This window comes from Prionailurus bengalensis, chromosome A3, assembly GCF_016509475.1.
Source record: "Prionailurus bengalensis isolate Pbe53 chromosome A3, Fcat_Pben_1.1_paternal_pri, whole genome shotgun sequence".
Classification (NCBI taxonomy): Eukaryota; Metazoa; Chordata; class Mammalia; order Carnivora; family Felidae; genus Prionailurus; species Prionailurus bengalensis.
This window is the reverse complement of record NC_057354.1, coordinates 20,877,727-20,894,740: the sequence shown is the minus strand read 5'-3', so window position 1 is coordinate 20,894,740 and position 17,014 is coordinate 20,877,727. Positions and strand designations below refer to the sequence as shown.

General features: G+C 48.5%; 1 protein-coding gene across 3 annotated transcripts in view; it reads left to right on the top strand.

The window, feature by feature from the left end:
* DHX35 (DEAH-box helicase 35) overlaps nucleotides 1-17,014 on the top strand; it is a 66,530-nt gene that overhangs the window by 24,197 nt on the left and 25,319 nt on the right. The window contains exons 6-12 of one of the 3 annotated variants that reach the window (XM_043602378.1): nucleotides 927-988; nucleotides 1,831-1,900; nucleotides 3,854-3,913; nucleotides 10,259-10,371; nucleotides 11,567-11,663; nucleotides 12,532-12,690; nucleotides 14,821-15,031. In XM_043602378.1, the coding sequence (XP_043458313.1) occupies nucleotides 927-988; nucleotides 1,831-1,900; nucleotides 3,854-3,913; nucleotides 10,259-10,371; nucleotides 11,567-11,663; nucleotides 12,532-12,690; nucleotides 14,821-15,031 (772 nt within the window). The remainder of the gene's footprint in view (nucleotides 1-926; nucleotides 989-1,830; nucleotides 1,901-3,853; nucleotides 3,914-10,258; nucleotides 10,372-11,566; nucleotides 11,664-12,531; nucleotides 12,691-14,820; nucleotides 15,032-17,014) is intronic. The other 2 variants (XM_043602379.1, XM_043602380.1) reach the window with 2 other exon arrangements.

Below are 17,014 nucleotides of genomic sequence, written 5' to 3'. Positions count from 1 at the left end.
ATATTCTTGAACACTGTGTGCCAGGTCCCGTGCTGAACACGTTACGTGTACTGTCTCTCTTAGTTATACCACAGTAACCCTCCGAGGTACATCCCTTTATTATCTCCGTTTTACAAATGAGGAATCAGGCTCAGAGAGGGTAGGTGACTTGCCCAAGGTTCACACAGCTCGTGAGAGGCGGAAAGAGGATCCGGGCTCCCAGCCCACGGACACCACAGCCTTTCTTAACCACCGCCCTGTCCGGCCTCCCTAAGATAATAGCAGGCGAAGCCCAAGTTAGCAACCTCAGAGCTGCAAGTCTGAGTTGGAACATTTTTTAAAAAATTCTTTTAATGTTTATTTATTTTTGAGAGAGGGAGAGACAGAGTGCAAGCTGGGGAGGGACAGAGAGAGAGAGGGAGACCCAGAATCCGAAGCAGGCCCCGGGCTCCGAGCTGTCCGCACAGAGCCCAACGCGGGGCTCAAACTCGGGAACCGTGAGATCATGACCTGAGCCGAAGTCAGACGCTCAACCGACTGAGCCACCCAGGGGCCCCTGGAACATCTTAAGAACAACGGCCTCAGATTCATGGCCTTCCTTTGCGCAGACAGGGTTTGTCTTCACGGCCATTCATCCACAGTACCGGGAGTGCAGGCCCGGAGGAAGCGGGGTTGAGCCGATGTCAGATAGTAAATGCGGGTGGGATTCTGCTGGAAGATTTGCAGGCCCCAGCCGCGGACCCCGTGATTGAAGTCTTGTTTGTGAACAGTCCCATGGCTTGATAACAAAAATGTCGGGGCATTTCCTCAGTCCTCTGTGGGAATTACCTCGTACGCATACTGGCAAAGAGGCTGTGTGCATTTGGTTACACTTGAGCTTTGAAAAAAAATCATGAACGTACAGCGTAAATGAATTATTTCTAAAACTTTGTGTCTCTGTTTTTTAGTTTCTGACTGATGGAATGTTGGTCAGGGAAATGATGGTTGATCCGTTGTTAACAAAATATAGGTAAATGTGTTTTTCCTATGATAACTTCCCTGAAGTTTGAAAGGCACACAAGTAGATTGAGAAGCAGTTGTGTCAATAGCTGGGATTTGCAACTGCCTTCAGTTGGCCCAAAGCTTTCCCTCCTTACCTGGGCTGTTTTGACCTTTGACGCTTTCTCAGAGTTTACTGACAGTAAAAAATGGGCACTTTAAAAGCCCTATCATTATTTGAATAATCTGTTGACTCGTCATACTTATCTTGGCCACTGTTACATCCCCGGCTTGATGGTGACTGTGGATGCCAGCACAGAAATGGGCGATGTTGGTTGGATATTATATGCAGAGTCCAAATAATTACTTACACTCTGTGTGTCTTTGTCCATTACTCATTAACGTGCCAACGTTGTCCTACACAGGCTCTGGGGTATGTTGGGGAAGGATGTCGCATTTGACACCCGTGTATACATGTGACCCATCTGTGCTCACGTGTCTCTGTGCTGTTATCTGCAGCCTAACAGTCTTCGGGTAGTGGGGCCTTGCTCTTAATTCTATGTGCTTTGTGGGGTTATGTGTTATATTGTGATTTAAAAGTCAGGTATTAGGTCCTATGAGAATCCAGTGTGGGTTATACAACTCTTTAAAGATAGCAAAAAAATATGCACCGTTCTTCACCAAGATATGTCAGTGTCACCATTCTTGTTAGCTGAATAGTCGTCTCCTTGACAAAGACGAGTTACTTAGCTCTCCTTTCGATACAAGGTGATTGCATGGGGACTAGATACCCAGAAGTCCCTTGGATGGTCTGGGTGGGATTATGCAGGTGGTTTGTTTGATGCTCACTGAGGTCTTCCCTTTGATCCTTAGTGCCATCATGCTGGATGAAGCCCACGAGAGGACCTTGTACACAGACATTGCCATTGGCTTGCTGAAAAAGGTGTGATTTCGCGGCCAGACTTTTGTTTTTCTGTTTCTGTTTTGTTTTATTGCTTGGTTAGGAAAGTAATTGTAGCAATTTGGGAAATCCAATAAAATATGAAGGAAAGACATTCAAATGATCCATACTTCTGCTCACTCAGAGAAAATTACTGGTAGAATGTTGATACGGTTCTTTCTATCCTTGTGTGTATCTGTGTGTGTACCTGAATCTGTGTTGGCATCAGAGGCATTGGATTGTATGTGCTAACTTGTATCTCGCACATCTCTCTTAATATTACATCGAGATCGTTTCTCTGTGTCATTAAATAGTCCCCGAAGACATTATTTTTAATAATGGCTATATAATCACATGTCTCTCTCTTGCCTTACTGTTAGGCATTTGAATGGCTTCCAGATTTGAAGTATTTTCAACAATACTGCAGTGAGCACCTTTGTAATGAAATCTGTTGCATTTGTTTCTTTTCCTTTTTTAACTTTTTACTGTAGCAGGTTTCAGGTATACCACGGAGTAAAGAGAGGGGTTTAATGACCCCTCTGTGCCCATCATCCGGATTCACCTATTACAACCCATTGCCAGTCTTGTTTCAGTTTTACCTCGCCTCCCTTCCCCGTACTTTCCGATTGTTGTCTTTGGACGCAGTCCTAATCGCAGGAGTCTAGAGAGAGGTAGGTGGTAGAACAGGGTGATTAAAAGCATGGACTCCGGGTCAGACCGCCTGGGTTCAGATTCTGACTCTGCTGGGTTTACGTATCTCTCAAACGGGGATAGTAGAAGTCTCCATCTGTGCTAGTACGCTTTCCCATATGGCCACTAGCCACCCGTGGCTAGTCGGATTTAAATTAGCGAAAGTAGAATTAAAAATTTAAACGCAGTTCCTCTGTCACATTGACTACATTTCAAGAGCTCTGCAAGCATGCGTGGCCAGGGGCTACTGCACTGGAGGAACCTCTCTGTCACTGGAGAGAGCTCTCTGGGACAGAGCCGCTCTGTATCATAATTTATTGTGAGGCTCAAGTAAGATCGTGTACAATTCGTAGGACGGTACCCGGCACGGAGTCACAAATAGACTGTGAGGTCCCACCTTTGTGCAAATTAGAAAAAGATGCCCACCCTAAGAGTCTGTCCACAGGTAGGTGCGGGGAGGGTGGTCTGGACTTCAGATGCCCCTAGCCGCCTCAGCCAGGCATCTCTGTGCAGCACATAGGCCACACGGCTGTACGCAGGGACCCTGGAATAGCGCGTGACTTAGTTTACGTTAGTTCTGTTAGTTGCCATTGTTCCTGTTATCTTTGTTATTTTTATTCTTTGGCCAGAGATTTCTACTTCTGATACTTATGAGGGATTATCCCACCTGCTTGTATCCTCTTGGGAACAGTCTAATAAGAGGCTTATGTCACTGCATCTTTGCCAATCCTGAGTAATTAGCCTTAAATAGATTTTTGCCAGTGTGGCAGATGAAAGAAATGTCATTGTTACTGTGTATTTTTGCGACAGTTTATATGATCGTTGCTTCTCTGCCTGTTGACCGTTTCTTTCTCTGAAGACCTTAAGATCTTTTGTCCATATTTCTGTCTTGGTGTTAATGTTTATTGTTTGTTTGCTTTTAATGAATTTTTTTTATGCTTTAACTGTGTATACTCTCTGGCTATCCAGAGACCCAAGTATCAGGAAAAAATGGTTTTACCTTTGGTAAATTCAAATTCAGTTCTTAAAGCTCCTTTATGCTTTCTATAGACATTTTTTTTAGCTTTTTATTTTGGAAAATTTTACTACTTACACAGTTAGCGTAGTATATTGAGCCACCTTTTTACCTGTCACTCTAACACCAACTTATAACTGTAAGCTCCCCCCAGGCCCCCCCAAAAATAGACGCACTGAATTATTCTGAAGTAAATTTCAGGGACCAGAGTATTGCACTGTATCATTGTTTCTTAATGCCTTCTTTTTTAGATTCAGAGAAAGCGAGGGGATCTTCGATTGATTGTGGCTTCAGCCACTCTGGATGCAGAGGTACAAGCATTTCCCCCACCCCCCGCTGTCCCCTGTAAGCCCTGGGATTGTTGGACGTGTCCATGGGAAGTTACCTGTAACGAGAGCTGATCTCTGGTGGAATGGCCTACCTTCCCTGTGGGGCCCTCCGATGTCCTAGATTCCGTTTGATCAGAGGATACTCCTTTTTCGCTTGTGGGTGGAAATTAGCCTGTAATCAAGTGAGTTCATAATTACCTACTTGTCTTGTTTCTCTACATACTGTGTTTCTCCCCACGCAGGCAGTTTCTTTGTTACTTTTCTCGGGATGAGGTTATATTTCTTGGATTTATTTATGACTGCGGCACTTATGTTTAGATTTTTTTTGCACGTGCAGTTGAAGTTTTCCCTGTATGTATAATAATTTCCACGTTATTGCTTTGACAGCTCAGCTTACATTATTTTTCTCTCTTACCAAGTAATATTTTAGTTCTAACAGCAGTTCAACTTAGATAATTGTGATCACTTCCTATATGTAAATATGTAAATAAATGTAAGAATAAATATATACTAATAAAGTAAGTATATAAGTATATACTAATATACTGTGCTAAATAAGCACAGTGCTGACTACGGGTGATTGATACCCTCCCTGAACTTCTTGGGAAGCTGACACATAAATAGATGTTTACAGATCAGTATGTCAAGGTGCTGAGACGGCTAAAGCGAGGGCTGCTTAAGTCTAGCTGGCTGGAGGACGTCCAGAAGCTTTCACAGAAGTCAGACATCCCATTTGGGTTCAAAAGATGCGCAGAAGTCTGCCAGATGGGCAGGGGTGGGGAAGGACATTCTAAGCAAGCATAGAACCATGGGCGCATGATGCCATGTGTCCAGGGGGCTGTGAGGCAAGTGGAGGTGGGAGTCTTCCCTTGCCTCCAGGGCCTATGGGGTACGATCTGCCCCCAGTCCCCTCTCTTGTCACCTCTTTGACTCCCTCTCCGTCCACAGTCTCTCCTATGCACCTCACACCCGGCCTCATCTTGCCCAGATCAGAAAAACCCAAGTATGCTTTTACTCTGGTGGGACCCTCTCTCTAGACGGTGCTCCCACACGTTCTCGTGGCTCCCTCACTTCATCCCGGGTTTGACCGTGTATTAGTCTCTCTGAGAGGCCTTTTCTCACTACCCTGACTGAAACCGCGCCTTGCTGCTCTCCATTATTGTACTCTGCTCAGTTCTTCTGTTTAGCATTTGTTAGTACCCAGCATTGTATGCATAGCCAAGTGTTCGTTTATTGCGTGTCTCCCGTCAGTGAAATAAAAGTTCCGCGAAGATTGGGACTTGGAATGTCTTAGTATTTTATCCCTTTCACCTGAAACAGTGTCTGGCACAGAGTAGATGCTTTTAGGTTTAGGGAATTTTGACAGAATGGGAAGCCCTGGGAATTAAAATGGAGAGGTTGGGAGGGGTCAGATGATGGAAGGTCTTATAGGCCAAGCAGAGGAGGAAGGATCCACCCCATACCTGGTTGGGAGCCCTGGGATAGTGTGAGGAGGGGCAGTGCCTTGATCACATTTAAGTTCTAGAAAGATCACTCTGGTGCCCTGTAGAAGAGGCAGGAGTAGATGTGGAGAGAGATACCAGTCAGCAGGCCAGTTCTTTCATCCAGCTGAGATGTGAAAAGGGCCTGGCCCCTGGCTCCTGGCCTCCCTGTGGCTTCAGGGATTCAGAGAAACTTGGAGAGAGAAACAACTCAGTGTGTCTAAGAGGGGTGTCTGCGTGTGTAGCCTGGCTGATTTCTCGGACCTTCTCAAGGCCGTCTCTTGTCTTTAGTTGGCTCTTGATAACCTTTGGGTCAAAGCTCTTTGTTGCCCTCTTGAATTACTTCTCACCCCATGGCCTATGGCTCCTGCCGGCACACGGGTTAGAGGGCTCTGCCCCACCTCACCTCCCGTCACTGCCTCCGTGCCCACGTTGCACAGAGCATCTGCTTCTGTTTGACCGCTTACCTTCGTCTCCCCTTCTCTTTTAAAAATGATTGCCAACAGTTTTTATTGTGTTTGAAAATGATGACGTCCCAGTGTTTTCTTAGAATTGTTGTGGAAATTTATTGCTTCCAGTATCCTTTCCTTGTCTTTTGGTGTGGCCCAGAGACTTAAAAAAACGCCTTCTTTCCATTCTGCCTATAGTAGTTGATATAGGTGGACTTTCTGGAAGTAGGTTTTTTTAAGTGGGAGAGTGGAGTGTAGGAAGCTTGGAGTGGCCTGGGGGTGCTTTATGATGCAAGGCATGCTGGGCCTTCGCTCCTTTACCCACCCTTGCTCAGCTTCTCCCCTGCCAGGGGGAGGAGCCTGTGTGTGTGTGTGAGCGGGGATCTCGCGGGCAGGAGTCAGTCCTATGTGACTGAGGGCGTCGGAGGGTGGGAGTGGGTGCGCGTGGGGCGTGGGGTGGGAGTCCCTACGTGAGAGGAAGAGGGTGAGAGAAATCAGTGTACTGGAGTGAGGGAGTGGGGAGAGTGAGGGTCGAGGTGGCAGGATGTGGCTATAACAGCGTTTGCCCTGGAGGCCCAGGCGTGCCAGACCCTCTCCCCTGGCTTCTCAGCTCCTGGCTCTGTGGGCGACGGACTAATTCCAGGCCCCACTGTCTGGAGGGGTAGATGCCATCTGCTCTGGTTTCAGGGCCTGGGGACACCTAGCCTGGCAGCGAAGACACCGGTGACTGCGGCCTGGGGGGGCAGAGGCAGGCGGAGTACGATTGGGCCCATCGGATCGTGGCCTTGATTGGGTTAGCTGCTTTGTTAATGGAAGCTTAATTGTGCGAGCAATTCTAGAACATGACCAGGTATAATTAGGAAGTATTAATTGACCATTGTATCACAGGCTATTGTTTTTCTTTTATGTGCTTCCATCCACATGGCAGGAAATCTGGTTGCTGGCAATGCCGAGGTTTTTTGTCACTGGTCCAGCTGCTTGCAGAAGACTGATTTGTCTTTCCAGATTCCTAGAGAAGGAACTGAGGGTCAGCTGGGGTCAGGTACCCCCTCGGGACCAATCTGCATTGACCAAGGGCTGTGGGCGTGTGGTGTAGACATGGCCGCTGGGAGCCCACTTCTGTGGGTCAGGTCTGGGCAGCTGTCGGGGAGGGGCATGTGGTGAGCTGGGAAGACAGCCCAGCAGATGTCCTCGTCATTTACACTCTGTTCCAGAGACCGTCCTCTTTTTGTCATTTGATGTTCCGGGCCGTGTGTCTGTGTTGGTCCGAGCCCACCTCTTTGAGACCTGACTCACACGCTCCTTTTCCTGGAGCTCCTTCCTCACCTCCTCGCTCTCGCCGCTCCTTCATTCGGCCTCACGCTGTATTTATTTGCTCTCTAGCCTGTAGCTCTATGTAGTATACTTATGTGTGTATACTATGTAGTAACTTCATGTTTCCAGATGAAGATGAAAGGTAATTATCCTGAGGCTAAAAATCTTGTGCCTCCTCAGTAACACTGAGTTTCATTTCCTGAAAGAGCAAGTCCCTGTCCGTTCTCTTCGGCACCACATGTTCGGAATGAGGTGTAGCCATCCTCCTTGTTCTGCTTGCCTTCTCGGTAACATTCGGTTCTCTTCACCAGGCCCCCCCCCCCCCGCTTTTTTTTTTCTAATGTTTATTGATTTATTTTGAGAGAGAGCACGAGCAGGGGAGGGGCCGAGAGAGTGGGAGAGAGAGAATCCCAAACAGGCACCTCACTGTCTGCGCAGAGCCATCAGCTCAGAGCCCAACGTGGGGCTTGAACTCCCAAACCGTGAGGCCTCGACCCGAGCCGAAGTCAGGAGTCAGCCGCTTGACCCACTGAGCCACCCAGGCACCCCCACCAAACCCTTCTTAAAATCTTCCTTCTCAGTCTGCTACTTCCGGATCCCCGCCGTCTCCCCTCTCTCCTGCCTCCCTGCGGCTTCCCCTCAGACTCCTTTGCCGGCTGCTGTTCCTCCCCAGGGCTGCCCGCCTCCGCGGCCTCTGGTTCAGCCGACACTTTGTGCTTGTGGCCGTCTCGACCGCCGTTCCTGTGCTCCCGCTGAGTTGTTCGCAGCTGGCTGGTCACCGGCCACCTGAACTCACAGCCCCGTGACTGTTGGCTTCTCTGTGGTACTCTCTCATCGTAGTTGTTCAGGCTCAAGACTTGCATTGCTTCAGGGAGTGTTATCCCTGACCAAGAAGTAATTCCGTCCTCTCCACTCCCCGGCTGCCGGGCCCCGTCAGTCTTACCTCTGGCATATGCTTCGCTTTCACCCGGCCCCTGCCCAGCGTACGCCTCATTCTCTCCTCTGAGCTCTTCCGATAGCTTCCTGAATTCGTCGGCTGGCCTCCAACCTCTTCTTGCCCCTACCCGCCTTCACAATGGCCACCGGAGCCAGGCATCCAGAAGGCAGGTCTGACGACGTCACGCCTGTCCTCACCGCTCTCGCCTTGTGCGTCAGGTGAAGTGCCTGTGCGGCCTGACGTTTGGCCCTTTCAGAGCGGTAATCCGATCGCTTACTGATGATACATACTTTAGGCCAGATCTGTGGACTATAGTCACGTACACGTACAGTCACGACTACAGTCATGTATGCTTTATGTGGCCTGTGTGGCGGCCTTGCAGGGGAGATAGCAGTTTGTCTCTTTTGTAGACAAGGGGACTAGTTCCGAACAGGGCTGGCCTGCCCTAGACCTTGGGCCCTCTCCTCTGTCGGGGGCCCCTTTATGTCTTAGTCTGCACTCTGCTCTCATCCTGGGGGCGGGGGGGGGGTGGTGGTGTCTGATCTCCTTCGCAGCCAGTGATCATCTTCCTCATCCGTTCAGGCTCAGCCAGGGGTGCTGCTGCCTCTCTGAAGCCTTCCCTGAAAGCCACTCAGCGTTGACCTTTCGTTCTCTCCCAGTCGCTGGCAGCTTTGTTCTGGTCGTGTAGTCATTCTGCCTCGCTTTGTGTTGTGACTGGTTCTCTGCGCGCCCGTCCCCTGGAGTATTCAGTCTTTCTAGTGTGGAGGAGCCGTCCCTGCTCGGTTGTTTGGGCGTCGCTTGCAGCCTGCCTGTGCTACGTGCACATCAACGGACACAGGAGGGCTGAAGTCCCTTGAAGGGAATTTATCCAAAAGGGGAGCGAAGAATGGTGCCCTGTGGTTCTTCATAGCAAAACATGGTCCTTTGCTGGCATGAGGCACTTGTATGTCTGTGCCGACTCTTCTCAGACACAACTTTGAGGTCAGCGTATAGCATCCCATTTTCTGTAGTTCAATCCGGTCGACTCTAGAAGTATTCCTCCACGTCCATTCACTCGGTACTCGATGCCGTCCTCCATGCACCCCCGGCTCCCGGGCACCAGGAGCGGGCCGCGGCATGGTTGGCAAAGATAGGTGGGGAAGTAAAGGAGGCAGGACTTGTGATCACGTAGGCAGACCTCCCAGGATAATAGAAAGGGATGCCCAGCCAGGCCTCGGGGGGACTGGGATATCACCGGCGGGAATCAGATGACACACTCCACCCAGCAGGGTTTCCGTGTTCCTCTGCCCTCGGCACAGCCACTTCCTGTCTGACACTCGCTCCCCTGCCAGCTTCTCTGTGTATCTTGGGTCGTGTTCTCCGAGGGGGGATCTTCAGTGGTGCCTCCCTGCTGCATCTTTGGCCAGAGCTCTCGGGCCAGTCCTCCCTATAGACTGCCAGTCTGGTGGTCAAGTGCCCCCAAGGAGGACATAGCCGCTTTTCCCGGAGAAACTGCCAGGAGCTACTTCTGTCCGCTGGGTGCTGTGGGAGGGCTCAGGTGTGTAGCGCGTGACCTCCCCCGAACGCAGTGTTGTGCCCGCTCCCACAGGGCATGGAAAGACGGAGGAGACACCGTCCCTGCTTAAAGTCTGAGAAGGTTATCGTAAATAGGTATCCGTAACCATGGTGCCAGGACCATACCTGGTGTTCACGGAAGTGTAAGTTTCCTCTATTAATTGATAACCTGTGTGATCACATATGTGCTTTCCAGATCGGCCCGACTTAATCTGTGTTTAATTTGCATCACACCTTTTGACCCAGTTTTCTGTTAAATAAAATACAGAGGATGAAAATAAGATAAGTAATATCATAGCTACATGTTGACCCAGATCCATTAGTGAATAGTTTTGAAATCTTCATTATTTTTTATCAAACCTTAGTGGAGTCAGTCCGTCATTGAAATGTCACTCCTCAGAATTGCAGTAATAAAAACACAATTTTTAGTAGTTATTTTATAACCCATAGGCCATGTAATATATATCCAGTCTCTTCTACCCAGCCCCTGCTCTTCCAGTTTTATATTATTTTCTTTCTTTCTGTGAGTTACTGTGAATCATTTTTTTTTTTTAGAGAAATTAAGTTTTGTTTTGTTTTGTTGTTTTAATAGAAATTCCGGGATTTCTTTAATCAAAATGAGACCAGTGACCCAACGAGGGATACGTGCGTGATCCTTACAGTAGAAGGGCGAACATTTCCAGTGGACATCTTTTATCTACAAAGGTTTGATGACCCTGGCCTTTTTAATGATGGTCGTCAGCAGACCTGGCCTGTGTTGTGGAACGAGAAGCAATTGCATCCGCTCCCAGCCCCAAGGGCAGTATGCCAGGCCGGGGAGAGGGGCATGTTTCGTGTCTCCTGTCACTGTCAGGATGTCCTGGAGCCCTGCTCGGTGTCGCTGCTCGATGCGTTTGAACTCTTGACACCGGTGGGCGGATTTCTGGGCGTCTGTGGTCACGGTCTCAGTGGGAAAGAGCCAAGGGGTAACGAGATTACAGGGAGGAGGCCTGGTGGTCTTCAGAACGGGGGTTTCCCAGGCTGCCTGTCTGCGAGAGCAGCAGTAATGATTTGAATCATTTGCTTCTTCGCTCTCTTCATCTTTGCAAGAAGGCCTGGTTGACATGGTTGGGAGGAGCCCCCTTGGATAGGAAGGGTCCATCCTAATTCCTACACCTAGTCACTGCACAGACGAACACCAGGAGCCTGGCGCAGTGGTTGATAAGGCCAGAGCTGGGAGTCCGACTTCTGAGTTGTTCTCGCCGGACAGCACATCCATTAGCTTCGAGTACCCCACTCAGACTTGCTGCCAGTGATCAGGAGAGAAAATAGAAAGAGTGTGGAATTTAGCACTGGAACCATAGCCCTCAGTTTTCACTGACCAGCCATCTTTGCATGCTAAAGATAGCACATTTATTTGCATGAGTTTTTATTTCTTTGCAGGTAAAGCTAAGAATCATGGTATACATGTAATTATGGGTTACTTTTTTTTTTTAATGTTTATTTTGAGAGAGTGAGAGCATGCGTGTGTGGGGGGGGGGGGGGGGGGGGGGGGGGGGGGGCGGGGAGAGGGAGGGAGGGAGGGAGGGAGAATCCCAAGCAGGCACCACACTGTCAGCACAGAGCCGACACGGGGCTGGATTTTAGGAACCGTGAGATCATGACCTGAGCTGAAATAATGAGAGTTGGACGCTTTACCTGACGAGCCACCCAGGCGCCCCTATGGATTACTTTTGAATGCTGCCTTTAAAAAAAAAAAAAGGAAAAAAGTGAATGACTATTTTATTTATTCACATACTGTTCACCTGCCAGGCAGGCCCAAACTAACTTTCATGAGGCTTTGCTGCTGGATTATTAGGCTAATTAATCTGTAATTGATGAGCGTGTCCTAGTGATGAATTCATCTCCTACGTCTTTTCAGTCCTGTTCCAGATTATATCAAATCAACTGTAGAGACTGTGATGAAAATTCACCAGACAGAGGGAGATGGAGACATACTAGCATTTCTTACTGGCCAGGTAATTCCACTGGAATTTTCTCTGATAAACAGACATGTTAAGGCAACACCAAAATTAACACAGGGGCGTGTTCCTTTACTTAACTATTCATTTCAGATTTTATTGTATCTTGTGATTAATTAATTGCATATAAAATTGTTTGGATTGATGTCATTCATCTACCGACTGGATTGTCAGGGAATCATTAGCTCCCGCCTGTTCTATCTGCAGAGGGTTCAGTGTATTTTAAATTTATTAGTTGGTTCCAAAGTAAACGAGGCAGTCAGCGGGCTGTTGTGCTAACCGTGGTGAAATGCTGTGTTAGGGACCCTTTGTGCATGTGCTTTGGCTGCTGTATGCCTCTTTCCCGGCGACACCACCCCTCCTGGGGTGGTGAGCGGGCACATCCCTGGAAAATCACCTGAACAAGCCCCACTGCTCACTCAGGGTTGGAGCACTGTTCAGAACCACCCTCCAGCCGTCGTCTTTTCCACTGTCGAACACTTTCCACAGTACGGTAGTCCTTTCTGGGGAAAGCCTGTAGTGACTTTATGTGTCACAGCTTGTCCACATGTAGGACGTGCTTTGTTTACCACAGTACGTGAAAGCTGAGTAAAATAGTCATTGTTTTTGTTGATTGGGAGCTCTTGTATTCACTGCAGATAGTATAGATGTCAGTAATGAACCTGACAGTTGCAAATTTTCACCCCATAGGCACCACTGTTCAGTAGCATTTGATTAAAAACCGCCCCAGAGCAGAGTGTGCTCGCCCTGGGAATCGTGAATCCTACCACAGTTAAAATTCTGGTCCTGAATTAACATTTTCTTTCAAAAATGACGTGCTTCAAACTGATCTCGGGTTCTTTGGTTCCTGGTTCGATGTTTTTAGGAAGAGGTGGAAACGGTCGTGTCTATGCTAATCGAGCAGGCTCGGGCGCTAGGGCGAGCTGGGATGAAGAGACACCTCCGAGTCCTGCCCATGTACGCAGGACTGCCTTCCTTTGAGCAAATGAAAGTGTTTGAAAGGGTGTCACGCAGCGTCAGAAAGGTGAGACTAACCCGCTGACCAGGGCCTTGGCAGCCATCTGTGATGGCTGGGAAGGTTTTTTGTTTGTTTGTTTGCTTGTTGTTTTTTTTTTTTTTTTAATTTTTTTTTCAACATTTATTTATTTTTGGAACAGAGAGAGACAGAGCATGAACGGGGGAGGGGCAGAGAGAGAGGGAGACACAGAATCGGAAACAGGCTCCAGGCTCTGAGCCATCAGCCCAGAGCCCGACGCGGGGCTCAAACTCACGGGCCGCGAGATCGTGACCTGGCTGAAGTCAAGACGCTTAACCAACTGCGCCACCCAGGCGCCCCTGTTTGCTTGTTTTTTAATGGAAGTGAAACTTGGTAAGACTTTTAGGTCCAGGTTTCTGTGCAGTAGATCTAAACGCACACAATAAATCACAATGAATACGGTGTTCAGAAATCTCTAAAGCTGCCCCACAGAAGGATCACTGTGACAGCAGTGATCAGAACAAGTGACTCCTCTCTGCCTCTTTTCTGTCTGCTTAATATTGTTCCTTATGGCACGATACTGGCTTGCCTGACGTGAGTGTCTTAGTGAATTGTGTAGATGAGTTACTACAAATGGTTTCTAAACCATTTTAGGCATCAGTTAGCCTATGGAGCCAAGTTCAGATCAGTTAATTCAAAGTGTGGTTTTAAAAATATTTAGCCTGGAAATTGGGGTGGGGAAGGGTGTGGTGAGAAACATGAGTTGGAAGGAATGAGCAGGCGGCCAGCCTGTGTCCCGCTCGTTGTCCCCGGGCCTGGCTCAGCTTTCCTTCCCAGAGGACGAGGAAGGCCCAGACCTGGCCTGAAGCTGGCTTGTTGTAGCTGTTTATCAGCAAGCGGATGGTAGAGAACACGGTGGGTGAGGGCCGGTCTGAGGATCCACTCCCGATTCTGATCACTTGGGAGAAGTTGCCCAGCCTCCTGGTCGTTGGGGTGGAGCACCTCAAGCCTGCAAGTCCGTGGACTGTGGCCAACCAGTCAGGAGACCTGGACTCTGTGCCTGAGCTACTCGGAGCCTGGATGGGTTTCTCAACCTCAAGGCCCAGTTTTCTTAGCTGCGAAGCATAAATAACAAGTTTGGATAGGTGGGTCTCTAGTATAAACTAGTAAATGTGTATTTTTACAAAATGATAGATGGAGAAGTGCCTTTGAAAGGTTCTGAGTGCTGTTTTGCATGCTCCTTGCTGCTTCACGTCTTCCAGGGGCAGTGCCTGGTGCACTTAGAATAAAATGCCAGGCCTCCTAGTGGCCCAGAGACCGTACGCGATCTGGTCCTGGCCTTCTCCACCCTCCTCTTGTACTTACCCTGGATTCTAGCCTCCCTGGCGGTTTCCGCTTCGAACTGTTTCTTCTGCCTGCGTCTCTAGCAGGTTGACTGGTTCTCGTTACTCAGGCCTCAGCCCAAAATCTTCTAGAGAGACTTTCCTTGGCCATCCACAGTAGCGTACCACATTATTCTTATTTAACACATAATGAGCACTGCACCCAGTAACGTTGTGTTATTACTCTGTTGCATTTTCTTCATAGTATTTGTCACTCTCTGAGGTTGTCTGCTTGTTCATGCTCACTGCTTCTTCACCCAGACTCTCACACAAGGATGCAGACTCTGGGAGAACAGGGGCCCTGACTTTCTTGTTCCCCGTACATCCCTGGCACCTTGAGCAGTACCTGCAAAGCACAGACAGATTCTCAGAAATGGTTCGAATGTGAGCAAATAAATGAATAGGGATGTACAAGGTGGTCATTTCCTTCAGTTGTGCAAAAGGCAAAAACTAACATTCGTTGAGTATTTATTATGGACCGGGCGCCAGGCTGTAAGTACTTTATGTATATAGTTCACACTTGATCCCCTCCACAGCCCAGGAGGGGTGGATATTACATAGGTGAGGGACTGTGCAGGAGGTTAAGTAACTTGTCCAAAGTCACACCTTAGGCAGATTTCAAGCCCAGGGCACACTGACCCTAAAACTCATGTCCTTTCCAGTCTATTAAACTGCCTCGTACAGATTCTACACTGTTGGAAATATCTTCAGTAAATCTTGTAGGATTTTGAGTAGTTTCTTAACAGTGAAAAGATCTAAGCAGCTCTTTTTGACTCTTCTTCCTGTGGGGACCCAGGTGATCGTAGCCACCAATGTGGCTGAAACCTCCATTACAATCAGCGGGATTGTGTATGTGATCGACTGTGGCTTTGTGAAACTCCGAGCCTACAATCCCAGGACAGCCATTGAGTGCTTGGTGGTGGTCCCAGTGTCCCAGGCATCAGCCAACCAACGCGCAGGACGTGGCGGCCGCAGCCGTTCGGGAAAATGTTACCGCCTTTATACAGGTTAGTGTGGCTTTTCTTAAGGGTTTTTGACTTTCTCATAGTGAAGCCTGAGCACTAAGAGAAGATCACGCGTTTTCCCTAATGGGCAGAACTTCGCGTAAAATCCAGACCCCCCTCACAAGGCCCTCTGCCCTCGGCCCCTGCTGCTTTCTTGACTCCCCCTTGTTCAGTCCTTGATGTTATGCTTTCTTGTAGCGAATGTTTACGGGGGACCTGCTGTATGCCAGCCATCGTGCCAGGGTATGGAGATCCAGGCCTAGACGAGTCGTGGGCTGCGGGCACGTGGCGGACAGCCAGGGGGTAGAGGCAGCCCCCGACACAGATTGGCACGTTGCGGTGTGATAGGGCTGCCGTAACGGGATGAGCCTTGGAAGCAGAGAGCAGGGAGTTATCCCGCTGGGGAGGGCTTCACGACTGAGTATTTGCACCTGATCTCACTGGCTGCCCAGTGGTTATCCAGGTGAAGAGATAAGCACCAGGCAGAGGGAATGGAAGGTGCAGGTACTTGGTGTGGAGGAAGCGAGTAAGGAGTGTTCATGGGACGTGGGGAGGCAGAGCCTGAGGCCAAAGTGGAGGGGTCTTCCACCACTGAAGGCACGAAGGAGAGGTTGGAGAGGAGAGCACTGAGCCTGAAAGGATCTGGAAAGTTAGGAGAAGAGAAAGTTCCAAGATACTTGAAAATAAATGTATTGAGGTGGAATTCATATTACATAAAATTAAGCATTTTAAATCGAACGGTTCAGTGGGATTTGTTACATTTATAGTGTGCCCCACTGACTCTGTCTGATGTCCGAATATGTCCATCGCTCCATACCCATCAAGCACTTTCTTCTCATTCCTCCCTGCCCGCTGGCAACCACCAGTCTGTTCTGTCTCAGTGGATATTTCTGTGCGGGATATTTCATATAAAAGGGGTCATACGATATTGACCTTTTGTGTCTGGCTTCTTTCAGTTTAGCATAATGAATGCTAAATGTTTTCTGGGTTCATCTCTGTTGTATTCATACTTCATTCTTCTTCTTTTTTTTTTTTTAATTTTTATTTATTTTTGAGAGAGAGAGAGAGAGAGAGGGAGAGAGAGCGCACGCGCATAAGTGGGAGAGGGGCAGAGAGAGAGGGAGACAAAGAATCCGAAGCAGGCTCCAGGCTCTGAGCTGACAGCTCAGTGTGGGGCTTGAACTCACAAACCGTGAGATCGTGACCTGAGCTGAAGTTGGACCCTTAACTGACTGAGCCACCCAGGTGCCCCAGCACTTCCCTCTTTTTTGATGGCTGAATAATATTCCATTGGATGGATATATCACAGTTTGTTTATCCATTCATCAGTTGATTATTTCTGCCTTTTGGCTTTTGTGAATAGTTGCTGCTATGAAAATGTGTGTTTTGAGTACCTGTTTTTAATTCTTTTGGACATAAACCTGGGAGTGGAATTGTGGGGTCATATGATAATTCTATGTTGAACTTTTTGAGGAACTCTTGTTATTTTTAAAGAAGAAATGGCCCGCATTATCTCGTGCTCCAAAGAAGTGAAATCGTAGAATGCGGACTGAAGATAGGCAGGTAGATTTGGTTGAAAGGTCACTGACTTCCTTAGCAGGAACAGTTTCAGTGGAGTGGGGTTGGGTAGGGTTCACCCGACAGAAATGGGGTGCGTTAGCATCCAGCCTCTAGGCTTTTTTGGCTAACCGGCTTCCAGATGCGAGCTTTCACAGAATGTAGCCCCGAGCAGAGTGCTCTCTGCTCAGACCCTTCACTGTTTCCCAGAGCCCTCCAGAACTTGCCCTCACTTATGTTCTGCCACGACCCACGTACCCTGCTCTGCCCTGCATCCGAGCTGAACCGTGCTCTTCCCGAACATACCTTCTGTCTGTCCACACCCATTTCTCATACTTTTGATACCTTTCCTTGGGTTGTTTCCTCTGCCCGGCAGATCCCCCTTATCCTTCAGATCCTTTCTCAAGTGGCAGCTTCCTCATGAAGTGA